Here is a 24,267-nt window from a genome sequence, read left to right as displayed (position 1 = left end):
TACCCTTTTCTCCATCTCCAGCATTGTTGATCGGTCAGAGGTTTTTTCTTGTTTCTGCTGATACCAATAAAAAAAAACCCAGATATTACTGTTGAAAACATAAGACATGTAGAAAGTACAGTCTACCCTCACCTCTGAGCTCAGTTTGATATTCAGAGACAGGAAGTAGTGCTTCAGAGGTTCCCCAGAGCAGGGGTCCCCTAAATGATATACAGAGACTGTCTGGAAGAGGGTTAAGGCCAGTACAGCACATCTAAGTCAGTTGCCCTCACCCCATCCTGCTTCTTTCTCCCTTTGATGCGGTTTGTTAGGATTCCCAGAGATATGTGTTAGTGTGAAGGGAGGATGCATAGGCAGCAGTGGGAACCATCTCTTTCCTGCTTTTTCAGAACCTCCCCATCCATGACTCCTGGTTCGTTCCCAGCTCTGCACTTGTATTCTTCAGTCTGGGACCTTGTGAGTCTCAAAATGAGAAAACAGTTTTGAAGCCTATTCTTCACCCTAAACAGCCCCTCCCAGCCTCCTTGCTTCTAGCATTCAAAGGCATTTTAGATAAACTTTGCCCTGTACTGTAAAGTACATCATGCAAGTGGCCAAAAAGGAATCTTTTTATAAACAAAACTGAACATCCTTATTTTTTGAAGAAGGCTCAGTTGTAGGGAAAGGACTAAGCAAAGTCTCAAGCTCCCTTTTGTGCCACTCAATCTAGCAAGGTGTCTCTATATCGTGGTCCACAAAAAGTATCTGTTAATTGGCTTTATTCCTGAACCATGCCATGCCCAGTGTAAGGATGAAGGGTAAAGGAAAGAATTTTGGGGGGGGGGGAGGTACAGAATGTTGCACGAGAGGAGCATGAAACAAGAATGACAGTTGAGGACAGCAGGGAATTCTGGGAAGGATCCGAGAAGGACTAGGTCTTCGGTTTGGGGAGCTCAAGGAGAGTGGAAGCGGCGTGTGAGCTCTGAGCGAACTGAAGGCAAACCTGTGAATTTCTCCAACTGGAATTGAAGTCCTGATACCCTGTTCTTTGTCAGTGTACATATTCTCACACCCAAGACTATATGATCCTGTCCTTTGGGGATTTCTGGACTCCATCTGGGAGAAGATCCCCCAAGTCCCCTCTTTCTGTCCTTGTCTTACAGAGAGACTATTCAACTGAACTAAAGTTATGGCTTGTAGACTAGATATAGAAATAGAGGGAAGGGCAGAAGCTTTGGGTTGGAGACTGAATTGGCTCCCCAAAGTGATGGACCTGACATTAGACATTAGGGCAACCGATTTCCTCTGACCACCACCCTTATCAATCACCCTGATACTCTTAACAAATACTTTTGGCAGTCAGATAGAGTTTCAGGATTACTGAGAGGCAAGAGGGGAAGGAGATCCCTCTGCTTTTGTCTGGCTGAATCTATCTTTGACCCAGACCCTCCATGGTGCCGACGGCCAGTCAAGGGGGAGGCTTGTGTGAACCCTGGTTCTGGCCAACATTGAACAGGGACACCACATACCTCATCTTGTGTGGAAGCCTTCCCTCTAACCTTTTGAGGGCTGGCACACACTCCCCAGTCATCCATCATCCTCGTGAAACCCCCTTCAAGCACCCTAGTATTAATGGCTCCATAAGAGAGATGAGAGAGACCTACCACACTAATGCAACTCTCTTTCCCACCTGTTCCCTTTCTATCTGGGCCACTAATACACAAGGCAGAACTCCGGCAATATGGAGGCTACCTAGCCAGAGTGAGGCTCCCAAGTTAACATCAAATGCTGGCTAGTCAGGGGCTCCAGGAGCCATCTGTGCCATGATAGCAATTCTTGCCTTCCAAGCTTTTTACCATTATCCCTTCATCAAGTCCTTCCCAGGAAGGAGGGTGATGGGAAAGCAGAAATGAATCTTTCCCCTGTGTTGATTCATTAAGGCAGATTTTGTGAAGTAGGAAAACCACTGGAATGGCAATTGGAGGACATTGATTCTGGTCTTGGCCTTGCCACTGACCAGCATGCTCAGGGCATTTCCCTTCTTTAGGCCTTAACTTTGGGATATAAGCCCCTCCCTTAGCCTCATCTATACATAAAAGATTTGGATTAGATGATTTCTAGGGTCTGGTCCAACTCTTACATACTCTGATCTGAATCCTTACTCTCCCAAGCTTCACGCTGAAATCACTACATCTCATAAGACAGCATCTATAATGAGAAATAATAACTGGTTTTGTCAATAAATGCCTCTGTTTTACTTTTAAAGCCCTCTTCCTTTTCTGATTCCAGTGTTTCTTTCTAGGGATTATAAACACATGTTCCAGCCCCACTCAAGACATTCCATCTTCTGCCTTTTTTTTCCCCCTAAGGGTTCAAGATTTTCTTTTCTTTTTTTTAATAATTTTTATTTTTTAGAAAAGTTAACATGGTTACATGATTCATGTTCTAACTTTCCCCTTAACCCCCCCCCCCCGCCTCTCCCCACCCCCATAGTTGATGCGCATTTCCCCTGGTTTTAACATGTGTCATTCATTGATCAAGACCTATTTCCAAATTGTTGATAGTTGCATTGGTGTGGTAGCTTTGGGTCTACATCCCCAATCATGTCCACCTCAACCCATGTGTTCAAGTAGTTGCTTTTCTTCTGTGTTTCCACTCCTGCAGTTCTTCCTCTGAATGTGGGTAGGGTTCTTTTCCATAAATCCCTCAGAATTATCTTGGGTCATTGCATTGCTGCTAGTACAGAAGTTCATTACATTCGATTTTACCACAGTGTATTGGTCTCTGTGTATGTTCTTCTGGCTCGCTCCTTTTGCACTTCCTGGAGGTCTTTCCAGTTCACATGGAATTCCTCCAGTTTATTATTCCTTTTGGTGCAATAATATTCCATCACCAGCATATACCACAGTTTGTTCAGCCATTCCTCAATAGAAGGGCATACCCTTGTTTTCCAGTTTTTTGCCACCATAAAAATCGTGGCTATAAATATTTTCGTACAAGTCTGTTTATCTATGATCTCTTTGGGGTACAGACCCAACAATGGTATGGCTGGATCAAAGGGCAGGCATTCTTTTATAGCCCTTTGAGCGTAGTTCCAAATTGCCATCCAGAATGGCTGGATCAGTTCACAACTCCACCAGCAATGCATTAATGTCCCAATTTTGCCACATCCCCTCCAACATTCATTACTCTCCCCTACTATCATTTTAGCCAATCTGCTAGGTGTGAGGTGATACCTCAGAGTTGTTTTGATTTGCATTTCTCTAATTATTAGAGATTTAAAGCACTTTCTCATGTGCTCATTGATAGTTTTGATTTCTTTATCTGAAAATTGCCTATTCATGTCCCTTGCCCATTTATCAATTGGGGAATGACTTGATTTTTTATACAATTGATTTAAATCCTTGTATATCTGAGTAATTAGACCCCTGTCAGAGTTTTTTGTTATAAAGATTATTTCCCAATTTGTTGTTTCCCTTCTGATTTTGGTTGCATTGCTTTTGTTTGTACAAAAGCTTTTTAATTTAATATAAGCAATGATCCCATTCACATTCAGAGTTGTAATTATCAGTTGTGTATTTCCCAACATTTTGGTATCCTCTCTTAGTTCTACCCCTTCTCTTCTTAGGCTATTTCCTTTTAAACCAGTGACTTCTTTTAAACCAGTAACCCTTGTCCCCTCCCTTGATTTACTCCCTTTCTACCCCCTCCCTTGTTATTCTCCTCTTTTTATTTTTAAGGCCTAATGAATTCCCTCTCCCTTCTCCTCCCCTCCCTTTTTTGACCTCCCCACTCCTCTGCTCCCCTTGGTTTATCCCTTTTGACTTTCTCAGTAGGGTTAGAGTTCTATATCTCAATGGATATAGCTACTCTTCCCTCTCAGGGTTGATTCCACTGAGAGTAAGGTTTAAATATTACCTCTTAATGTTCTCTTCCTCTCCTTCATATAATAGTATTCATCCACTCCCCTTCCCATGCCCTCTTTGTGTGTAAGAGAATATCCTAATTTTCTTATTCATTCAAGTTTCTCTTGGTGTTCTCTACTATATTCACCCCCACTCTTTCCCACCCACCCCCTTATCATCTTAGACCATTTAGTACTCCAACCTCTCCCTGTGAATAATTCTTCTAATTACTATAATAGTGGATACTATAATAATGAATAGAGTTCACTACAAAGAATTACACATAACATTTCTCCATATAGGAATACAAATAATTTGATCTTATTGAAGCCCTTAAAGAGGCAACTTTAAAAATAAGAGTTTTCTTTCTTTCCCTTCTGTTTCTTATTTACCTTTTCATGTTTCTCTTGATTTTTGTGATTGGATATCGAACTTTCCATTTAGTCCTGGTCCTTTCTGTGCAAATACTTGGAAATCTTCTATCTTGTTGAATGCCCAAATTTTCCCCTGGAAGAATATAGTCAGTTTTGATGGGTAGGTGATCCTTGGTTGTAAACCCAGTTCTCTTGCCTTTCTGAATATCATATTCTAAGCCTTGTGGTCTTGTAGTGTGGAGGCTGCCAGATCCTGTGTGATCCTGATCGGTGCTCCTTTATAACTGAATTGTCTCTTTCTGGCTTCTTGTAAAATTTTTTCTTTTACTTGGAAACTCTTAAATTTGGCTATTATATTCCTGGGGGTTGTCTTTTCAGCGTTTAGTGTAGAGGGCGATCTGTGGATCCTTTCAATGTCTATATTGCCCTCTTGTAGAACAGGGCAATTTTGCTGAATAATTTCCTTTAGTATGGAGTCCAAATTTCTATTAATTTCTGCTTTTTCAGGAAGACCAATGATTCTCAAATTATCTCTTCTAGACCTGTTTTCTTGATCTGTCAATTTCTCAGTGAGATATTTCATGTTTCCTTCTATTTTATCAGTCTTTTGACTTTGCTTTATTTGTTCTTGTTGTCTTGAGAGATCATTGGCTTCTACTTGCCTAATTCTTGTCTTTAGAAACTGGTTTTCTGCTATATTCTTTTGATTTTCCTTTTCGATTTGGTCTATCCTGTTTTCCAGCTGTTTGATTTTGGTCTCCAATTTGCTTATCGATTCTTTTGATTTGGGGGCATCATTTTTTCTAATTGCCCAATTCTAGCCTTTAGAGACTGATTTTCGGCTATAATCTTTTGGTTTTCCTTTTGAATCTGGTCTGTTTGGTTCTTCAAGGTTTCCAGCTGGTCATTTCTGGTCTTCAATTTGCTTATCAATTCATTTGATTTCTGAGCCTCACTTTCTAATTGTGAAATTCTGCCTTTTAAACTGTTATTTTCTTGCCAGTTCTCTACCATCTTTCTCATAATCTCAGATTTGAACTCTTCAGTAGCTTGTGACCAGTTTTCATTTTTTTGGGAAGGTTTGGATATGATTACTTGTTTTTTCTCCTCTGCTGTTTGCTCTGTTGTCTGGATTTTTTTCTGTGTAAAAGTTGTCAAGTGTTAAAGATTTCTTCTTGATCTTTCTCTTCTGGGGTTCTTGTCTCTGGCTTGCCATTGTTAGCCCTGAGCCCTCTCAGCTTTATCCTCACGCCCAGGGTCTGTCTGAGGTCTTTAGGCTCCTGAGGTCTCAGGTCTAGTTGTTCTCAGGGTCAAGCCTCCTGGTGATCCTCTTGCTTGTTCCTCTGCCCAAATCTCCTTTAACAGTCTCAGGGCGCTGCTTCCACAGTCTTGCACCCCTCTGCACTGGGTCCCCACTCAAGTTCCGTGCCTGCACTCAGAATCTGCATCTGTAGCTAGGACCGCGCCTGTGCTCAGTCTGTGTTCAAAGTCCGCACGTTCTTTAGCCTCTTGGGGTCTTAAGTCTTGCTGCTCTCAGGAACAGGCCCTGGTGGACCCAGGTAGCTGTCAAGGACTTAATGGATGCCCCAAACTTGCTCTAGCTCTTGTGCCCTAGCTTTGGCCCTGTAGGTGGTGTGGGGTGGGGGAGGGCGTTGCTTAGCTAATGTTATAGTGAGAGCTGTTTCACCCCTTTATAGCATGGAAATGCCCCAATTCCACATACGTTCAACACTGCGCCCTGTTGTGGGGTCCCTTCATTCGTCTGGATTTGTTTTTATGTCTTCTTGAGGAGTCCTATATGCTTCGGTTAGGAGAGGTTAAGCAGCTGCTTTTTACTCTGCCGCCATCTTAAACCAGAAGCCCATCTTCTGCCTTTTGCACAGACATTTTCCCCTGCTTGAGATATCCTTCCTACTCACCTCTGGGCATCCTGAGCTTCTTTCAAAACTCTACTTAAATGTCACTTCTTACAGGAAACCTATTCTAATTTCCCACAGTTGTTATTGTCTTTCCTAGAAGTAACTTTGTATTTCTTTCTGTCTCTGTCTCTCTCTCTCTACATATATACACACATACATATACACATATATACATATATATATATATATACACACACACACACACACACGCACAGAGCATACACATTTGTATATGTGTGCTTTTTCTTCTAGCAGACCTTAAGTTCCCTAAGAACAGAGATGGTTTTGTTTTTCTATTTGTATCTCCAGCACTTGGTGCAGTGCCTGTCATATAACTGGTGCTCAACTGTTTGTTGAATGAATGGATACAGGGCTGTTGGATACTTCATAAGGACATGCTATTTCTTTAGAAAATGCCAAACCCTGTTTTTTAAAAAAAATTGCAGGTTTGATTAAAATCTCATAAGAAGAGTTTATAGTTTCACTGTCTCTCCAGCATTTCAATCTTTGTGTAAATACACTCAAACATCCCAGCAAGCAGCCTATCAAAGAGCATGGGCTTTCTCCCAGGGATCAGACAGGGTGAGGCTCTTTATAGCATCCACCTTGTAAGTCCACATTGTGATGCTGGCTAGATGGCTTGTCAGATGTGGAACACAGACTGGAAGAGAAGCCAAGAATACCCAAAGGCCACAAGAAGTGATATTTTTTATTTCTTCAGGGGAAGCTGGGTCTCTCCACTGTCAGGTTCAAGTTTTACTTTTGAATCTGAATCACCATTACATCACACTCTATGTCCATGCTGGGGGCAAGATCTCTGACAAGTAGAGTCTATCAGTCAAGGACAAAGCAGCAGGGCTGTGGGTGCATTTCTTGGGAGCAGGTAGTCTTTCTCTCTTTGGCAGTGGTCAGTGTGCTATGCCCAAACCATGAAGCCTGCTGGGGTTCTCTCTCCTGTACTAGGATTTCTACCCCATCCCCTTTGGGGTAGCTGCAAGCAATGAGTTGAATGAGCATTTCATAAAAACTAACCTCTACTAACTAACAATATACATTGCTAGAATTCTGACTTGACTACTGCTCTTCACCCACATGCCCAGACCTAACAAGCCTATTTATTATTTTTATTTTTTCACTTTCCAGATTCATTTTCAAATCAGTTCAGCTTTCCAAATCCTTAGCCTCTAGACACTTCAGGGAGGGCAATAATTCCACGAGCTTCCTGTTAACTCCACAATAACCCAGGGCAGTACAGGCTTCAGCTTTCAGCTGCAAGATTTTTTTTCACTGGGAATGAAGCTACTACCTCCAGCACCTTTAAAAAGCACCATCTAATTAAACCACGCTTAACTGTAAGAGGAGAGTGGTTTACTCTAGTGAGCTGCCTAATTTATGGGACAATACCTTGGCTTCAGGTTCAGGAGAAAAAGGCCTCATAGCACTAAAGGTCTTTGCCCTTAATCTGCTTCATGGCCTTGGCTGACAACATCCCTTATCTCTGGGCATCAGCCTCTCTCTGTCTCAAATATATGGTGAGAAGGTAGATGGAAGATGAGTCACCAATGGGATGAAAATTACCTGGAAACTATATGGGGCAGTGGAGGGGGTAGCTCAAGCAAGATGCAATCATCAGCAGTGTTAATAGTACATGGATAATCAGAGATATTTGCTCAATATTTCATTTTTCCATTTTAGGCAAAGCACTAAGTCTGCACATCAGATAAGGATCTCCATGGCTTATCTTCACCCCTTCCCACTAGTCAGAGTCCTTTGTTTCCACTCTTTGCTCTACCCCACATTACCTGGGCTACTTTTTCTAATTTAGATTTGACATCTGCCAGTTCCTGCTGGGCCTCCTGCAGTTTGGTTTTCAGCTTCTGGTTTTCTGTCAGAGCACTCTCATAGAGCTTGGGAAAGAGAAAAAGAGCAATGGTTACCCATTCCTTAACACTGCTGGGAGGAGGGGGATAGTGGATCTTTGATTCAACTAGTAGAGTCCCCTGCAGATATAAGGAAATTCTCTCCTCCAATGCAGACTAACTGCATTGCAAGGGCAACTTTGGGGAGGGCCAGGGGCCTTTAAAGGCTAAAGGACTTATCCAACATCACACAATGCCAGTGTGTGTCAGAGGTAGGACTGGAACTTGGATCTTCTTGACACCAAGGCCAGGTCTCTGTCCATTAGGTCATGTTTCATCTAGCAAAAATACATGGGAGAGAATAAAAAACTTCAGGGAAAAAACAGATGAAGTTTCTTTCTTTTTGAAAGTTATAGAGACCTAACTGATGAACATATGGGAAAGAGCAGATACTGTTCTAACATCAACCAAATTATAATATTTTTTAAAAGTATATTACTTGTATCATAGTAAGTATGTAATCCTTTTTCCTTCCCTCCTTCCTTTTCTCCCTTCCTTCTTTCCTCCAGGGGCAGCTAACAAATAAATCAATCTTGAGGTAAAATATTTCTTTTGCTTCTTTCTAGAATATTTGCATTACCTGGTACCAATGATCTTTTTGTACCCACACCAAAAAAAATGTTTCAGAACCAGCTTCGTGGGTATGTGTATTCCAGCCAGGGGTTAAAAGGAAAATATCACTTTGCTTTGTACTAGTATTTTTTTAAACTCTTCTTACCTTCTGTCTTAGAATTAATACTAAATATCCATTCCATGACAGAAGAGTGGTAAGAGCCAGATAAACAGGGTTAAGTGACTTGCCCAGGGTCACATAACTAGGAAGGGTCTGAAGTGAGATTGGAACCCAGATCCTCCCAACTTCAAATCTGGTGCTCTATCCATTGTGCTACCTAGCTGCTCCCCATAGTAGTACTTCTCAACACTTGAGCTAGGGAGATATCACCATTCTCATTTTACAGATGAAGAGGTGTGGGCAGACAGAGGGTTCCAGAGGAGGGAAGGGTCTGAGGTGGGACTCTGCCTCCAAGTTTAGCCTTCTATCCACTGGGCCCTGCTACTTCTTTCATACTACTTAGAAAACATCTAAGCTTGTTGAAAAATATCAGGGCCAATCAAGGAACTTCAGGGGCTATGCTCATGTTATTAATCTTGTACACATACCTGGTTTCCCTTCCTAATATGTTTCTTGACATTTCTTAAATCCCCAGAGACCTGATACCAGAGCATATACTGCAAGGAGAGGTGTAGATAGGGCCTTCCTTAAACTTGATGGAGAGCTAAAGAGGATCAGTGAAGGACCCCAGAAATGACTCTTTATTCCCTGAACCTCAAATCCCTTCCCTTCTTTTCCAGCTTACCTACATTTCACTTGCAAGGCTTAGTCCCCAAAACCCAAAGAGGAAAGTGATTGAAAAGGAGCCTACCTTTTTATAATCCCTTTGGCTATCCTCTTCCACACGACTTGTCAAAGAAGCTATTCGGGCCTCCCGGCGGGCCTTGGCTGAAGCTCGGTCACTGTAAGTATCAGTGGAGGTGAGGCTACTGCCTCCTGATTCCAACCTATGGAGAAACAAAAGCAAAGGCACAATCTGATTTTGAGAACAAAGAGGGGGAAAGGGTTACTCTTTTAAAGGCTGGCTTTTATTCCTCTAAGGAGCTCTTAAAAGTATTGGCCAGAAACAAGGCAAAGCTTTCTCCCCCTTTAATCTCTTTCTGCTAACATTCCATAGCCCTCACAGCAAAGCTTCAGGAGCTTCTTGGGAGGGTGGGGACATTGGAGCAGCTTGCCAAGTGTAGAGCCTACTTGAAAAATTGGTGGTTTGGAGTTTTGCACTAAATTCGAATCTTCAGGGCTTTTCAAATTAGTTTAACTTTGAGCTACTTCCCACATTAGTGAGAGCTTTAAAAGGAAAAGTTTTTTTTGGATGCGAGTGACTCTTGCAAAATCTGACTCCAATGAAGTGTCAATGAAATAGAAACATATGTGCTTAGAGATCTGGACTAGAGGTTTCAGGGTGTGGAGCTTGGCAGAAGGTGGCCAAGCTGTTTAGTAAGTTGCTCTGTAGGTTTGTTTGAACTACAAACATTTAGGGTTGCTCCCAGATTCCAAACATAGATGCCCCTCTTACTCTATATGGCATGCATGAGATGTTATGCTGGGGTCACACCCTCTAGCAACCCAGCAGTAATATCCAGAAACTCAAGATGTTTTAGGGTTGGTGTTGATTTTCTGTTCCTAGCATCTCTGGTCAGTCTGAGCCCAATGAAGAAACAAGAACAGCTGCAACACCTGGAACCTGAGATCCTGCACCTTGCTCCTTAATAAAACTGTTCATATCCAACCTAGACCAAAAAATTGCCAACTGTTTAAAATGCTGGGGAAAACCAACCCAAGCAACCCACTCCTAGCCTCATTCAAAGATCATCACCAAGTGGCTCTGTCTTGCGATACGTAGAGCATAAGTGTACGTTTCTGCATATTTTGAGGTTGTCACAGCTGGGAGGTAGAGTTGAAAAAAAGTCAGAAAAGGGAGATGAGAACTTGGGGAAGAGATTGTCGAGGAGGACCTGGGTCCATGATGCCAATTTAGTTTACATTTTATTTTCATTTTTAATAACAAATTTCCACATCAGTTTTCCAAAGTAATATGCTCCATATTGTCTGACATCATTTTAAACCTTAATGCTCCTTTAGGGTTATACGGGAGTCAAAAAAAGACTATACCATAAGAGAGCCTCTTCCCTAATAGGTGAGGAGTAAAGAGTGTTTACTTTATTTGATTTCTTCCCTGTCAGTACCTGGTGGGAGGGTGATCTGAGCTAATGTATAGACTGGTACATTTTAAAAATAAATCTGCAAGGCAGGGAACTAATCCCAACTTCCTCTGAATTCTGTGACCAACTATGGAAAAGAAACAGCTCTCCCTTGAGGTAGACCTGTCCATATAGTTTTTTTTTGGGTGGGGGGTGGGAGGTGGGAACACTGGGAAATTCGAGTTTTCCCAGGTCCCTCTTCCTTATGGCTTGGGCTGTTGCTTCTTAATGCTACTACCCTCCCCCACCACATCCTGAGTACCTTTAGATATTAGATTAGATTAATGTTGTCTAAGTCTTATATAAACATCATCAGGAAAGAATTTGTTTTTACTTCTTTCCATAACTCTTTAGGAATTCAAAAATTTTCAAATTTGCTGAAAGTTTATTCTGTGTAAGGTGCTGTGCTAGAAACATTGAGGGTGGGGAAGTTGGGGATGTGGCAAGGAAGATATAAGGTTATATAAGAAAGTCTCTATCTTCAAGAAGTTAATAATCTACAGAGGATTATAAGATCCTAGATTTAGACTTGGAAAGGACCTGGGAGGGCATCTAGTCCATCCCATTCCCATATTACAGATAAGGAAACTGAGGCCCAGAAAGGGGCAACGATTGGCTCAAGATAACCCAGAATAAGGAGGAGAATCAGGATCTAAATCAATGTCTTCTAACTCCTAGTCCATTTTTCCATTATGCCATAATGCCTCTCAACGCTGCATGGATTGGTGATTTCTTTAGTATAATGATCATAATACCTCTGAGGAATGCACCCAAAAATTATAAGAGAGAGGTGTGAGATCTATGCTTTAGGAGTGTGGAGAAGAAAAGGTTTCATTTTGGTCTGAGAGGAAAAGGAGGTAAGATGGGGGCTTCTGTAAAAGAAGTATCTTTGAGATGAGTTTGAGGGGTGGGGTGACATTTTGATAAACAAAGCTGGAGTAGGGGGAGAGAATTAATCAATAAACAAGCATTTATTAAATTCCTACTGTGTATCTAGGAGTCAGGGAATACAAAGACAATAATCAAATCATCCCTGTCCATAGGGAGGTTGCATTTTATTGGAGGAGCCAATATATGTGTGTGGATATACATAAATATATGACATTATATGCTTAATTATATAAATACATACAAATTAAATACAAGATAAATTTTTCAAGGGAGAACACACCTATCTGAGGGTATTAGGAAAGGCTTCATATAGATGTGGCCTGAGCTGAGCTTCAAAAGAGGCAGAAGTGAGGTGAGCTGGCCAGTATAGCCGGTACAAAAGCTTGGGGACAGGCATTTACTGAGTGTCCACATAAGCCAGGCACTGTACTAGGCACTCCAGGGCTTAAATGCAAAGAAAGCACAGTTCCCATCCTCAAGCACTTGCACTTTAAATGAGACCACATAAACATTCTTTGTGTGTCCCATTAGATCAAGAGCTCCTTCAGGGCAGGGGATATCTTTTGCCTCTTTTGAATTCCTAGAGCATAGCCCAGGGCCTAAGGGGCACATAGTAGGGGCTTAATAAAAATTTGTTGACTGACATATGAGATAGGAAGGTTGTTTTAGAGGAAAGGTGTTACCACTGGAGAGGGCTGGGAAAGGCTTCCTGCAGAAAGTGGGATTTGGACAAAGTCCTGAAGGCTGCTGGGGAAGCCAGGGGTCAGAGGTAAGGAAGGACAGCATTCCAGGCTTTCCAAACAGCTGGGAAGAGGGTCTGATGTAAAGACAGCATGTCATGGGCATCAAGAGCTGGACTGGATAAAGAAGGGAGTAAAGTGGAGGCATGCTGGAAAGGCAGGAAGCAGGTGAGGAGCTTTCCCTGTCAAACAGGGCATTTTCTATTTGAGTGAATGTAGGCATGTGGCATAGTTAGACTTCTGCTCCAGGCTGTAAAGGACTTTAAAGCTAACTAGAGAAGCTTATATTTGACCACAGAAGGGAAGTGATGTGATCTAAATGGTGCTCTGGGAATATTAATCTGAAAGTAACTCCTACCATATGATTTCTCCATTCCTATTCTAGAACTGCTATGTATCACTGAAAAAAAAAAAAAACCTAACGAAAAAAAATTTGGGTTCCATAACCTCAACTAGGACTCACTGATTACCTGATAATCCTTCTACTGGATCAGATTCTTATCAACTCCCTAACTCATTTCTCATATGTCCCTTCTTTCCTCTACAGATGTTTTTTCATTCCATAAAACTCAGCATCATCACTCATTTTCTCCTCATTCCTCCTAGTCATAGATGAGATGATCTCTTCAAGGTTACCACTGACTCCCCAACTGTTTCCCAATCTTTATGCTCCTTAATCTTTTATGGATCTTTTGACATTGTGGATCTCTCCCTCCTACAGGAGCTCTTTCAGCTCTCCTAGAGTTCTTCCTCTGTCTTCAACTGCTCCTCTTCTCCTTTATAGGGTCTTCTACTTGTGATTCTTTTATTTGCACGTTCCTCTTGGGATTGCCCTTGATCTTCTTACTCTTTCCAATCTACACTTTCTCCCTTAGCAATCTCATTCACTTCCATAGCTTCAATTACAACCACTAGTCAAATGACTTCCAAATGTTCATTTCCCATCCTGTCTTCTCTTCCGAACTTCAGACACACACACACACACACACACACACACACACACACACACACACACACACACACACACTTCAAGCTGTCTACTGGATGTCTCTATTTAGATTTTCCACTGGCAATTTTAAGTCCAAAACACCCCAAACTGGTCATCAGTTTTGGCTCTAAAGCTGCTCCTTTTTTCTTGACTGTGCTATTTCTGTCATAAATACCATTTCTGAGCCACTCTCTTATGTGTGTAATCTTAGAATCCTCTTTGTCTCTTCTCCCTTCACTTTTCATATCCAATCAGTTCCTAGGCACTTATAAAATGGCTACTACGTGACACACTTATGCTAGGTGCTAGAGATATAAAATCCAAAACAAAATAGCCTCTGACCTCAAGGAGCTTATATTCCATCAGGGGAGACAACATGTACACATATAAGTAGGTACAAAATAAACAGGGGTAGGGAGTTGAATAAGGAACTTGTGACTAGGAAGATCACAAGATGTCTCATGTAGAAGGTGGGACTGGAGTTAAGATCTTGAAATCACATATGCAATGGATTTAAGGGAAGGGAGAGGAAGAGGGAAGGAAGGAGAACGTAAGGGGGGGAGAGAGAGAGAAAGAGAGAGAGAGACGGGGAGAGAGAGAGAGAGAGAGAGAGAGAGAGAGAGAGAGAGAGAGAGAGGAGAGAGAGATATCAGCTAGGAGGGTACCACACTAGTTCAGGTGAGAATTAATAAGGACCTACAGTAGAGTAGTGACAGTAGGAATAACAGAGTCACATGAGGGAAACATTGCTAAATTGTGTGAAAGAAAAAGATCAAGGCAAATCATTCTCACATATAAGTATTAAGCATGCATATAAAATAGGGAAAATTCTTACCTAGAAAGCCTTTCATGCTAGAGAAAGAGGGAGACAAAAGAAAAAAAACCATATTAGCAAGGAATGGATTCATTATTTTCATTTATACAATTGTACCCTTGACAAAAGATCCATCTACTTCACAGCTGCATTGTGGCATTTATTTTTCTGATACCCTGAATTTGGGACCTTCTGGGCAGCATTTTCTGGCTAAGCAGGGTGTTAGACCAAAAGCAAAAAAATACCCTACTAAGATTCTAGTAATATTTCTACCATTGACAGTTCTACTATAGCTAGATGCTGACCCTGGGTAAACTAATCAAGTTCTTGGGGGTGAGAAACCTACTTGTCTTTCTCCAAATCTTTGGGATGTTGCAAGATTAAATGAGTTCTGAGAAGAAAAATACTTTACAAGTCCATGGACAACTGTCAATTATTTGTGGTCATTAGAAACATGTTTTATAGAGATCAGTAAGGTTTTCAGCAATGAGGTAAATTTTATTTGGTTATAGCTCTGTGTGTATGTGTGTCACACAGACACACATATACAGGTTTCAACTACCTCTGCCATTACTTTTACCAAAGCCCAACCAAATAAAAAGTTCAAGTGATTTGAATTTCACTTCTTCAATTTGACTCTGTTCAGATGCTACTAAGTAGCAAATCTGTAAGAAGTAAAACAAAGTGCTAGAATCGTCTATAAATGGGGATGATCAGTCCCTAAATAACTGAGAACTGGTTGTTTTTGAGGGTTTGAGGATGTTTCTAAGTGATGAATCAGGCTGTTTTGTTACAACTTTTTAATTGTGCTCACAAATGATTTGATATTTCTAGAACAAAAGCCCCTCCTCCCCTTCTCCTGAAGAAGTCTCTTGCCAACACTAGGAAAACCATATACCAAGTATGTGCAGCATTATAGCTCTTTAGGGCTTTGCTAACGCATATACAGAACTACTCCCAGAAACACAGAATCTTGGAATAGGAAGGGATCTAAGATGCTATCAAGTCTATCCCCTTTCTATATAAGAATGCCCTCTATAACATTCTTAAGTAATTATTCAGGCTTTGCTTGAAAAAATATAATGAGGGAAAACTCATTACTTAGTGAGAAGCACCTCATTGCACTTTTGGATAGCTCTAATTTTTAAGGGCTTCTTGATTTCAAACTTAAGTCTATTTCCCTAAAATTTCTACCTACTGTTTTAGGTTGGCCTCTGGTGCCAAGCAGAATAATACTAACCATTTTTTCATATGACAACCTTTCAGATATCTGAAGATGGAAATTAGATCTCCGAAGTCTCTTCTACAGGATAAAGATCTGACTCAGATCCTTATTCACCATGACCTTGAGGTTCTTCCTCATTCTGGCTGACCTCTTTTAGACACAGTCTGGTTTGTCCAAGTGGTGCCTCAATGGACTACATCATTCTAGAAATGGTATGAAGAGGGCAATTTTATGGACACCCAAGATGGGTGTTCAATGCTTTCCTGGCTTTCCTTGATCCATTTTGCCTTACCATTTCCTCAGGATGAGTATGGGTGAAGGCCTGTCTACTGCTAAAGATAATCTAATTAAGCAACTTTGGTTTATATTCATTGTTTTATGACTATAACTATATATTCGCTGCATATAATCCTATTAGATAATCAATGTTTTAGTGCTAAGTTGTAATGAATAATCCCAATTATTAATTTATTGAATAATTGTATATAAGAATTAGTAATCAATAATCAGATTGAGTAAAATAACAAGGAAAATCTTTTGAAGCACCTCACAAAATACCTTTGCTAAGGTGAGTTGTGCACAACCTTGGCTATTTTTTATATTACCATGTATGGGACAAAGGCTATGTAATCTCCTCCCATAAGAAAATGAGAAGGTAAACTTTACTTTCTAGAAAAAAGAAACCTTCTAGAAAGGGAAATTTTGGTTTTCCTCCTTAGGAGAAATATTCAATTGACCATATCCCCCTTTTGGGGGGAAGTTTGTATTATCTGACTCTCTTGCATAATGTATATAAACCATTCATTTCCACATCTCTGGGTCTCAGATGATATGTACTGGGAATGCCTTTGACCCTACCATTTGTGATTTACAGCTTCTATGATACAAATGTCAGTTTGAGTTGCTACCCAGTATTTATTTTTCTACTACCCTTTAAGAGCTAAACACCAGTTTCAATTTCACTGACTTTGCTTCTATAATATTGTTACTTCACTTATAAGTTTTTTTAGTTTCCCTTTCCAGCTAATCATTCATATTTTCTGGTAAGATCTTAGCTAAATCTGCATTAATGCACTGCATTAAGCTTTCTTCACAGAATCTGGTAGTAGCTTCTACAGTTGAGAAGCAATCTTTTCTTTTTCCACCAAGATGGGAATTAGGAAGGGATTAGCAGTTCTCTTGATGGATATTAATTCTTGAAGTTTATGTATCAAAGCTATTCTAATCCTTTCTACTGACAGTCTTTTTTATAAGAATAAATGATTATGATAATAACCCACTTAATTTATAGTTGCACAGGTAGCATGACAGGCTATTTGGATCTTATAATCATATAGAAGAAAGTCTTTGGACAGATATCAAACCATATAGTAAAGAGAATGTGAGAGGCAGCTGTGAGCCACCAATGGAATTGGTATGAAATACAAAGATGAGCTGGCACAACTGTGTAGCGATGAGAGCCTGGCAAATCTGGGTTTCTGGATGAAGAGTTGCAAAATAAGTTTTCATAGATGAGTCAGTGTTAGCATGAGGGCAAAGTGTTAATAAAACAAATCTTGGTATGCTACCACAGTTTCTTACCACATTAGATTTACTGTATTAGGCATTTCAGAAAGACAGAAGTCAAAATGGATGTTTACAAATTTTCTAATTTTTACTTGCTTTGAGTCATTATGGGCAATTAATATTCCTGAAGTGTGATAATATCCTTTGGCATTGGCTGGTCTTTGAGAAACTTACTCTAGAAAAACGTTTATGTATGGAGTGACACAGAAAACAAGAGAAATCAGAGAAACAGTTCTAGATCCAGAAACAAGATTAAGATTGAGCATTCAAAGCTGTGCCAACAATTTGTACTGTCTCCTATCTAGCTCTTGCCCCAAATTTTTACCCAGTCTCTTTTGTGCTTCCTTCAACTCCCTAAGAATGTGGAATTGCTTCCTGTCAACCTTTCTTTGTTATTTTTGGTGGGCTCTTGAAGTTCAACTCAATCCACCAGAAAGAGTTTCACTATATAAAAAGTTGGGGGTCAATCAGGGGAGAAGATGAATGATTTACCACAGTGTAAATACCTACTTTTCAAGGAAGGCAGAAATTTCATGTTTCTAAAGGGAGGAAAAATGTCTTTCCATGCTATGAATGTTTCATGGATGAAGCATGGATGGCCTAAGGAAAAGTTACTGTCAGTGTGGGAAGCAAGACAGCTTGACACTGAGTAGGGATTTGGGTTCAATTTCCCAGCTTTTAGCAAAACAGGCTCAAGTTCATAAAACATCAAATGTATGTTCTGAGCTGATATTTTCCTTGGTGCAATGTCCCTGAAGATTCCTCTTTTTTCTAGATTTCCTGATATACTAGATAAGCTGGGGGTTGATGACAGAGTGCTAATTCAATTTATTGATCTACCCTTCTATCTCTTACCAGTACCATACTATTTTAATGATCACCAGTTTGAGATATGGCAATGCTAGGCCTCTATCCTTCACATTTTTTTGCAATAGTTTCCTTGATATTCTTGATCTTTTGCTAATTTAATTTAGACAGAAAAGTTAAGGAGAGCAGATGAATTGTCACAAGAGATTGACTTAAAATTTTTCCTTTCTATCCTTTGGTGTCTGAGAATATGTTCTAGTTCATGACATATGTAGACAGTGTCATCCCTTAAATGCTCTGGCAATGGGACTACTGAGAGAAGCCCATGGAGAGACATAAAGCAGAGGATAAGAAAAAGTATTATTAAGTAGCTCCATTGGGGCAATGGCAATTGGAAGTGGTGAGTTAGAAAGCAAAATAATAAAGAGGAGACTTCAGGATGGTGAATTTATTTATACCAGTACCTGAAACTCATATATCTAAAGCTAATCTCATTATCTTTCCTTCCTTCTGAATTTTTCTGGCAGCCTCATGCTCAAAACCATCTTTGATTCTTACCCCTTCCTTTGCCTATCCCATTTTGATTAGTTACTAATGCCTGTTAACTTTCCCTCCAAATCCCTTCTATTTTTACCTTAGTTCAGAATCTCATCATTTTTCACTTGGAAAAGAGCTTCCAAACTGATCTTTTCAACTCAAATCTTCTTCCCCTTCAATTCATCCTACACAATGCTAATATATTAATCTGAAAGTCATGGGCCTCAGAGCTGGAAACCTCCGGGATCACTTTAATCTAAGCAACTTGCTCAAGGTCATGAAGCATTAGAATCCTGACACGCAATGGAGAACTCTTTCCATTGTACCACATTGCTCAAAAATGTAAACTGCTTCTCTATTAACCTGCCCAAGCCAGCCTGGCATTTAACATCTTCTACAATAGACCTCCCATCTTTATACTTTCCAAGTTTATATCATACTAAATTATATATAAACTTAAGAGTATCACATTTTAGCACAATTGGCATATTTCCCTTTTCTGAACACATTCTGTTTTCCCACCTTGGTGCCTTTGCTTACGGCCCTTTTTGGCCTTGAGTGCTTTGTCCCATGATTGTCTCTTGCAGAAACTTACTTTAAAGATCCACCTCAGATAGCATCTTTACCATGAAATTACCCAGATCCTCAACTACAAATGATTCTTTCCTCCTTTTGAACTCAGAGTATTTTGTACCTGTCACCCTCTCTTTTATAAATGGAGTTATTTTTCTACCTTGCTAAATTTCTATTATGTGACCCAGGGTCAGTCCTATTTAACCTCTCAACACTCTGGGAAACTGTAAGATGATCAGTTATAGAAGGTGCTGACCTGTGGAGGCAAAGGAGTTTTCTTATCCTGAGAGTTCCATATAGCAATGAAATCACAGGTTCAGTCCTTCTCCCTAAATTTCCACATTATATTTATATAAATTCCTTAAGGGCAGGGACTATATTTGTTGTTTAGTTATCTTTGTGTTCCTTTCAGCACTTCAAATATAGTAGGTACCTGATAAATGTTTACTGAATTCTTCAGGAAAACTGACTCCACATAATCCAGAAAGAGGATAGAGTATCCAAGGGTGATATCCTAGAAAATAAACCCAGGCTCTCCTAATACTTTTAGGAGATTTTGGTGGTGCTGAGGAGTTGATCCCTACCATGATCTTTCTAAAACTACTCCCCCAATGGGTCCCATTTTAAATTATACCTGGTATATCAGTTACACCAGTGCTGTCATGCAAAGCATACATATTTATTTTCACTAGCCTCTAATTGAAATTAATTTTACCTTCAATTATGATGAAATAATTTCTGAGAAGGGGTCTATGGGCTTTCACCCAATTGCCAGATAAAAAGATTAAGAACCCCTTAGTTGTTGAGGATATTCTCAACTATGAAATTCTATGATCTGACATCTCTTTCAAAAAGATATTTGATCTGTATAAATGGAGATTTTGAACCTTGGACTTCATCTCCCAGAAATCCCTTAGTATTTCCCAAAATCCCCTTTAATCTCTCCTGCGCCTCTGCCTCCACCTTTGCTTGGTTGAGTTATTGTTTTATGAGTTCTGTACCTCCTCCCTCTTTCTCTTTTGTTCTGGTGAGTGGACGTGGCCAGAGAAAAAACATACTAATTTAACTGAAAATCTCTCTTAAAAATATCTGAGAATTTTATCCCTTCTGGTTAGCTAAAATGTTGATTTAAAAAATTAATATCCAATAACTATTATATTTAATAAAGTTTTATTAATAACAAAAGTAAGAGACCTAGCTATTCAGCCCTCTTGCCAGAGCAAAAGAGAAAGAGGGAGGAGCTACAGAACTTATAAAACAATACTGTGACCAAGCAAATGTGGAGGCACAGGAGAGATTAAAGGGAATTTTGGGAAATGCTAAGGGATTTCTGGGGGGCGAAGTCCAAGGTTCAAAATCTCCATTTATATAGATCAAATATGACAGACTGCTACTAACAGCAATAGAATGATCCAGGACAATTTTGAGGACTTATAAAAAAGAAAGCTATCTGCCTCCAGAGAAAGAAGTATGGGAATAGAAATGCAGATGAAAACATATGATTGATCACTTATTTATTTGGGTATGTGTTTTGGGGGTTTTGGTTCTATACAATTTTTCACTTACAAAATTGAATAATATAGAAATGTGTTTTGTATTGTTAAAGGGATTTTCTTAATCTCTCCCTTTGGTGAAATAGTTGGAGACCATGTCATCTCTGAGAAGGGGTAATACTCCTCTGCAAAATACTGCAGCGCTAAGTAGTGATTGATCACAACCAACAGTATGATAATACCTGTATAACCCAGTTTGAATTGCTTCTTAGCTCTCAGAGGGGAGAAGGAAAAAGGGAGGGAGACAATATGGATCAAAGGACTTGGGAAAACTTATGTGGAAATTTGTTATTAAAATAAAAAAAAATTTAAAAAGAAGATATTTGAGCTTCTAGTTAATATATACTCTTACACAGATACCTCCAATATTTGCTGCAAAAAGAAATACAGTTGCTGAAGGGACTTTCTCGAGTGTTTAATCTAGATGTCATCATTAATATTCCAATGGAAAACAATACATTATCACTTTAAAAACTAGGTTCTCTAACTGTGTGGCCCTGGGCAAGTCTAACTCCCACTGCCTAGCCCTTCTGCCTTGGAACCAATATATACTGGAAAGTAAGGGTTTAAAAAACAACAACAACCCCAAACTAGGTTCTATTATTTATCTGATGGGATTAAAGGAAGCTTAGAGAAAGAATCATTCTCTCTGTTCTTGCAGTTCAAACAGGAGCAATCTATTACATATAGAGTGCCACAGAGAAGATTCAACTCTGCTCAGGATTCAATGTGAAATCTAACACAAAGTAACCAGGTAGATATATTATTCTAACAATGCTCCAAAAGCAACACTGGTATATTCTACCTTATACTCCATTTAAGGCTCCTTTCTAATATCCCCTGCTTCCAATAAAAGAGCAGAACAAAATCTCACTTTGGTTCCAATGGCAAAACTGAAAAAAGGTAGGAACTATGGCTGGTTTTGATTTGTAAAATGTGTAGAGCTTACAAAACAGCATAGACAGACTTAGGAGGGAAAACCCATAAAAGCTTTTAACTTTAAAGTTATCAGAAGTTCAGGAAAGCACATAATTAAAACCAAACTCTTTCAATAAAGTTTAAAATAAAATTATGGCTCTGGAAGGTTGGGGAGGAGGGAACTGCTGAAATTGGTTTAAGTTGTGTTCCTCTGGAGCCAAAGCCTGGCCCCACAAGGATTGGGGGGGGGGGGAACCCAAACAACTCATATTTACATTTCCCCTGAAGAGAAACTAAGCAGCAGGAACATTTTATATCATGTTCTGGTGCATTAGCTAAGCCTGGGGAAATAATCTGAGCTATTCTGGGATGAGTTGAGGAGAACTATTTTTTCCCTCAGATTATTCATTCATTAATGACTGATGATGACCAAGTAAATGATCTGAGCATGGCTGCTGCTAAAGTTTTGCTAAGGTCAAGTATAAAAAATATAAACCTGAGTTAATCACCTGCCTTTTGGAGGCTTAACAGTATTGCTTCTACTAAGGATCAGCCTGCTGCCTCTAGAGACTTCCTCTAATCCAATCCAAACAAATAGAGAATCTTTCCTTTAACTGAAAAACTTTAGGGAAGGCCATTCTACCAATTCCCTCAACTCCCTTCAGAGTTTCTTATTTTGTTTTGAACTGCTCTTTCTGGGCTCTGGATGTTCTCTAATGAATATAAATGATAATGGGAAAAATTATAATAATACGTTATTTTTTTTAACTTCACATTTTAAAAGTGCACCTTTCTCACAATCCTGTAAGGATAATACAATAGAATTATTCCTCTTTTACAAATGAGAAATCTGTATCTCAAAAAAGTACCATGATGAAAAATAGGAAATGCAGGGTTGAGAAATAAGCTTTTTGTTACCGATGAAGTCATGTAAAGGTAAGGCCACTGAAGGAAGCTACAAGAACACCTAAATTAGCTGCAGCACCCTAGGAGTAAAACAACACATGCCCTGTATTCCTCTCATGGTGCATAGGGACTGCTCTTAGTTACTCATAACTCAAAGGGATGGGATGGGGGGTGGATATTATATCTTTCAAGAGGGTTCAACCTTAAAGGAAACCCAAGTAGGATAAACAGCCAGGCACAAATGAGTTTTCAGTCCCATTTTCTTGTTTTGGTCATTACTATTATTTAGTCTACACAGAATATCATTAGCTGATCAGGAGGTACAGGAAGTCCAGAACTTAAGAGAGGTTAACAATATAAATATTTGTGAAGCTTCTCATCTGTAAAGGCTAGGCCATTTGTGCCAACTAAGTGAAGCCCATAGGATCTAAGGGCAGAAAATCCTTTAGAGATCATCTTGTCTAAAGTTCTCATTTCACAGATGAGTACACTGAAGGGTAGGGAGGCAAATTAAGTTGCTCCAGATCATAGAAGTGATTAACCAGATTCGGGATTTGCCACTAAGTCTTCTGACCTCAAATCTAGTGTTTCTACCACCATACTATTGTTTCCTCTTAACATTTTATGTAAAAAGAAGTTATTTTTACTGCATGCCATAAATTCTGGTACATCTTCCTCTCACCATTACTAAGGCAGGCCAAATGGAAGCTAAGATTGCTTCCTTTCTTCCTCTTTACAAATGAGGAAACTGAGATATGAAATAACTTTAAAATTCGTTCATACAGAGGTGGAGCCACAACCAGGATCTAGTCTCCATACATGTACCCTTTGCTGTATTCATCATACCTTGTTCCACTCCAGCGTTTATTTTCAATACAAAAAACACATTTCTTTGAGAAAGCTCACAGGCCCCAAGAGAATGTCAAGCTCTCTTGAAGACTCAGAAACTGTGTGTGTGACAGTAGTAAATCTGAGAAGAGGTTAAGGATCTCTCAAAGCATCTGAAGCAAAGGTCATATTACACTGATGGTTCAGAAGCTCTGCCTTTAGGTCCAACTTAAACATCTGCCTTCAGCCCCTCTCCAGGCTGTACTGCTGTTGTCCCCACAAGAAGCTTCTCTACCATGTCCCATAGCCAGGTGCTCTTCACTTTCCTCCCTTCTGCTATCTTTTGGTGGGCTTTTCCCCTATTAGAATGTTGGCCATCTGCTCATATTTGTATTTTTAGTGCTCAGTGCAGTGGCTGGCTATAATAAATGCTTGTTGACTCAATTGGTTAGCCTGAACTCTAGTCACTAACCTTTCCTATAATTGACCTAGATAAGATTAAAGTAGTAGCTTAAAAATTCAGTGTATTTCTGAAGTCACATCTCTAATGTTCATGATCTTTCCCCTTTTTCTCCCCTGTCTTGCCTCCAGTCTGATTTATTTGGAGACCTAGCCATATTTTGGACAAATATTGATTTGCATGGATTTTGTTTTTACATTACAACAGCCAATGGAATTTGCTCTCAGGAACATAAAAACAAAAGCAAAAAATTCAGTTGCCATTATCTCTCAAGAGATCATTGCCTCCAAAAAGGTTGACAGATACATGTACAAACTGCTAACAAAGCTTTCAATTCCACTGTCAGAATGAATTTACAGTTTTCATTCCCACCTACCTATGATTTTGTAGTCTTTTGCCTCTCCTGGACATGACTCTTGCACTCTGCAACAGCTGTTGTTGGTTACCACCACCACAGCCTTAGGCATTAAACTTTCCATGTCCACAGTTGTGGTGGTGGTGGTGGTTTTAATATGATAAAGGCCAAAATCCAGAAACCTGCTTGGGTCATA

At 39.8% G+C, this 24,267-nt stretch overlaps 1 protein-coding gene across 6 annotated transcripts in view; it reads right to left on the bottom strand.

Moving 5' to 3' along the window:
- The window catches only part of PPP1R12B (protein phosphatase 1 regulatory subunit 12B), a 303,467-nt gene that overhangs the window by 12,582 nt on the left and 266,618 nt on the right, over positions 1-24,267 (bottom strand). For 5 of the 6 annotated variants that reach the window (XM_044676051.1, XM_044676053.1, XM_044676049.1 and 2 more), the window contains 4 exons: positions 14,365-14,381; positions 9,521-9,656; positions 7,980-8,084; positions 4-57 (listed from right to left, as the gene is read on the bottom strand). In XM_044676051.1, the coding sequence (XP_044531986.1) occupies positions 4-57; positions 7,980-8,084; positions 9,521-9,656; positions 14,365-14,381 (312 nt within the window). The remainder of the gene's footprint in view (positions 1-3; positions 58-7,979; positions 8,085-9,520; positions 9,657-14,364; positions 14,382-24,267) is intronic. The other variant, XM_044676050.1, reaches the window with a different exon arrangement.

Source organism: Gracilinanus agilis, chromosome 4 (genome assembly GCF_016433145.1).
Source record: "Gracilinanus agilis isolate LMUSP501 chromosome 4, AgileGrace, whole genome shotgun sequence".
NCBI lineage: Eukaryota > Metazoa > Chordata > Mammalia > Didelphimorphia > Didelphidae > Gracilinanus > Gracilinanus agilis.
Note: the sequence above shows the minus strand (reverse complement) of the source record. Positions and strands in the feature narration are given on the sequence as shown.